Source organism: Trichechus manatus, unplaced genomic scaffold, assembly GCF_000243295.1.
Source record: "Trichechus manatus latirostris isolate Lorelei unplaced genomic scaffold, TriManLat1.0 scaffold00010, whole genome shotgun sequence".
Classification (NCBI taxonomy): Eukaryota; Metazoa; Chordata; class Mammalia; order Sirenia; family Trichechidae; genus Trichechus; species Trichechus manatus.
Genome location: NW_004443946.1, coordinates 24,516,936 through 24,519,936, shown reverse-complemented (window position 1 = coordinate 24,519,936; position 3,001 = coordinate 24,516,936). Strand labels below are relative to the sequence as shown.

The following is a 3,001-nucleotide window of genomic DNA, read 5'->3' as shown; positions in this document are numbered from 1 at the left end:
TGACGTCGCAATGCAGGATGTGAAAAGGGGTGTGGCCTTCCGGCACTGTCTCTACCCTCTCTCTGGGTTACTGACTTGCTATTATTAAATAACCTCATCTGCTGATCTGTGTAAGATAGGTACTAACAGCATTAGCTCATGCACAAGTCATTCAAGGGAGGTAGGCATTTTTCTAAAATCATCTCCCTTTCTAGGCATTTTAAGAAAGAAGGTAAAGAAAGTAACCCCCCCACACTCCCCAAATAAACAATTAAAAAAAAAACACTTTTATTTTCCTAGGAACAATGACGTTTGCCAAGATAACAAGGGAAAGAAAGCTTGTGTTACCTGAAATGGATAAGAGCAAGCTGATGGAAACAGAGGCAGATGGGCTGGGGGGTGGGGTGGGGGGGCCCCGGCCCTAGGTCCAATTTCTTTTTAAATACATGACAGATAAAGATATTGTGCAAAAAAATAAAGACATTCACATTTTAGCAGTTAAACTTTTACTTTTTAAAATTTTTATTTACTTTTGTTTTTCTTTTCTACAAAAGGCAGATAATGATTGTTGATCTGCAATTGTTGTGTTGTGCACTCCCCGACAAGAGGCAAAGGAGGAAGCTGGGGGAGGTGCTCTGAGAATGCTTTCAATGGCATGAACAAGGGGCTTCAAGGTCCTGCTAGAGAGCGCACTCCCCGTGGTCCGCCTTCTCCTTTCCACCTTAGCCTTCCCTAGCTCATGTCTATGGTATTGAAGACCCATTCCGTGAACTTCTTCAGCTTGTCCGAGGCATTCTGGGACTCCTCTTGTAGCCTCAGGTTGTCCTCACGCAAGTGCTGAACTTCCGCCTGAAGGTGGGCTTTGTCTTCTTTTTCCTGGGAGGTAGAGCAAAGTATAAAAGAACTAAGAGGTGTGGCCCCACTGTGGCCAACTGCTAGAAGTAGCTATGAACGCTTTATGATCCTTGGCTTATTTCCATTCTTCTTTCTACCAAACTCCTGCATACACTACCTGGTATTGGGTGTTAAGATACTCTAAACCCAGGGAACAGGGCTTCACTATAGGTTTGTCTTGGAATGTTATTACATTAATGTATATTTTAACATCTTTGTTAATAAGGACTGTCTTAAATTTTAGACAATTGTTTTGGTGGTTGCAGTCCTTATATAACAAAAGCCACCAAACAAATAAAACATTTGATTCTCTTGCTGCAAAAGCCTAAATAATGATGGGTGGGTCCAGACTATTGGCATGTTATACAAGGAGTAGGAAGGCTGGGAGAGGGTTCTGAGGGGGCTGGCTGAGGTTCAAAGACTTTCACAAAAAAGGGAACAATTTTCCTGGACACTTGACAATGAAAGCTTTCTTGTACTACATGTGCTAGTGGAACTGCACTCCAAGCTGTCCCTAAACACACTGTGTGTACAGGAAAGAGGGAAACACCACATCTTATTCCACCATCACTATTTAACCAGGGCTCACACAGTTCAAGGGCAGTTTGCACAGACTGGGCAGTTTGCTTCGGGAATAAGTGTTTACCTTCTTCAAATCTTCCCGAAGCATCTTCAGCATGCCTTCCAGTTGGTCCACTTTAGAAGCCAGAGTGGGAGAGGAATCCTTACTGCTGGAAACAAGAAACAAAAGACCATGTTGGCAGGAGCCTCCATGGCTGGTTTTGTTGGTGTTTTTTAATGTCATGAGGCCACACTTGTTAAAAAAAAAAGAAAAAAAGATCTTCAATGTCAAATTACTCAGTATGGTGGCCCGATGTGCATTTTTACTTTCAAAAAGAGAACAGTCATCTTAACAAAAGGTAATACAAACTTGAACTATAGCCAATATAACTTCCTTTGTTAAAGATGCTGCATCTTCATGACAAAAGAATAAAGGACAATAAGTGAAATGGCCTCTTTGGCAGCAAGAGAAGTACTTTCTGGCAGACACAATTGTGAAACAATGAAAAGATTCCTCAGGGCCCCACTGGGATCTCTTTTAGTGAGCTTTAAAAAAAGGAGAGCTATGCCTCTCTGTATATGTATGGGAGTTGGGGGTGGGGGTGGGTGTGGTTGATGCAGGACTTGCCTTGGGGCTATGGGTGTAGGGGAGGTCTCTGGCTCCCCCCAAAATTAAGTCAGTGGCCACCTGTCTAGCTGCAGCGAAGTTATGATGCCCATGTCTTAAAAACCAGTCTAAATATCTTAAAATATATTTAAAAAATAAGACTACATGTTTCAAAAGCTGTAAGCCCAAGCTTAATGTCTTAAGCTTGTATTAACAACAAAATAGAAGGCCCACAATTTTCTTTTCATTTATGTACATTTTATTTAGGTGCTAATAATCCCGTGCTAGTGGAGCCCTGGCGGCGCAGTGGTTAAGAGCTCAGCGGCTAACCAAAAAGTTGGCAGTTCGAATCCACCAGCTGCTGCTGGGAAACCCTACGGGGCAGCTCTACTTTGTCCTACAGGGTCGCCATGATTCGGAATTGACTTGACGGTAAAGAGTTTGGTTTCATTTTAGCGGAGCACGAAAAGAAGGGTGAGCTAGAGGAAAAGAGGGCTGCCCAATGAGCCAGACAGATGACAAGTGGGCAGCTCTGGACCCAGGAATGAGGACCCTTGTCACCTTTTCTTCCCATGCTCCTCCACCCGTATTCAACCTGCAGTGTTTCCTGAGTGAGTTCTAGACAGTCAAACAACCTCAGAGTCACACAACAGAGAATCTAAAATCTTCCACTGGGTAGCATGCAGCCACCCCTTTCCTGAGGTCGACAGAGAAGAGGTAGTGACTCTTAGAATTTTTTGAATCACGGAATAAAAGATATTCTTTACTTTAAAAATCAAAGCTCAGGTCCGGTTCCGGCAAAATGGCGCTCTAGGCAGAAGCACCATGCCGTCCCTCCACAGCAAAGATCCGAAAAACTAAGCCGAACAGAGAATACAACAATCCTGAAACCCTAAAACATCAAATGACAACAGGGAATCAGAGCAGTTAATCAGTAAATGACAACATCAAAACAATAAA

General features: G+C 43.1%; 1 protein-coding gene across 1 annotated transcript in view; it reads right to left on the bottom strand.

Annotated features, from left to right (window-relative positions):
* Nucleotides 1–427: 427 nt before the first annotated feature.
* SIPA1L1 (signal induced proliferation associated 1 like 1) overlaps nucleotides 428–3,001 on the bottom strand; it is a 409,883-nt gene continuing 407,309 nt past the window's right edge. The window contains exons 25-26 of the mRNA XM_004371003.2: nucleotides 1,520–1,604; nucleotides 428–855 (exon numbers count right to left, since the gene is read on the bottom strand). Of these exons, the coding sequence (XP_004371060.1) occupies nucleotides 712–855; nucleotides 1,520–1,604 (229 nt within the window). The 3' untranslated portion in view covers nucleotides 428–711. The remainder of the gene's footprint in view (nucleotides 856–1,519; nucleotides 1,605–3,001) is intronic.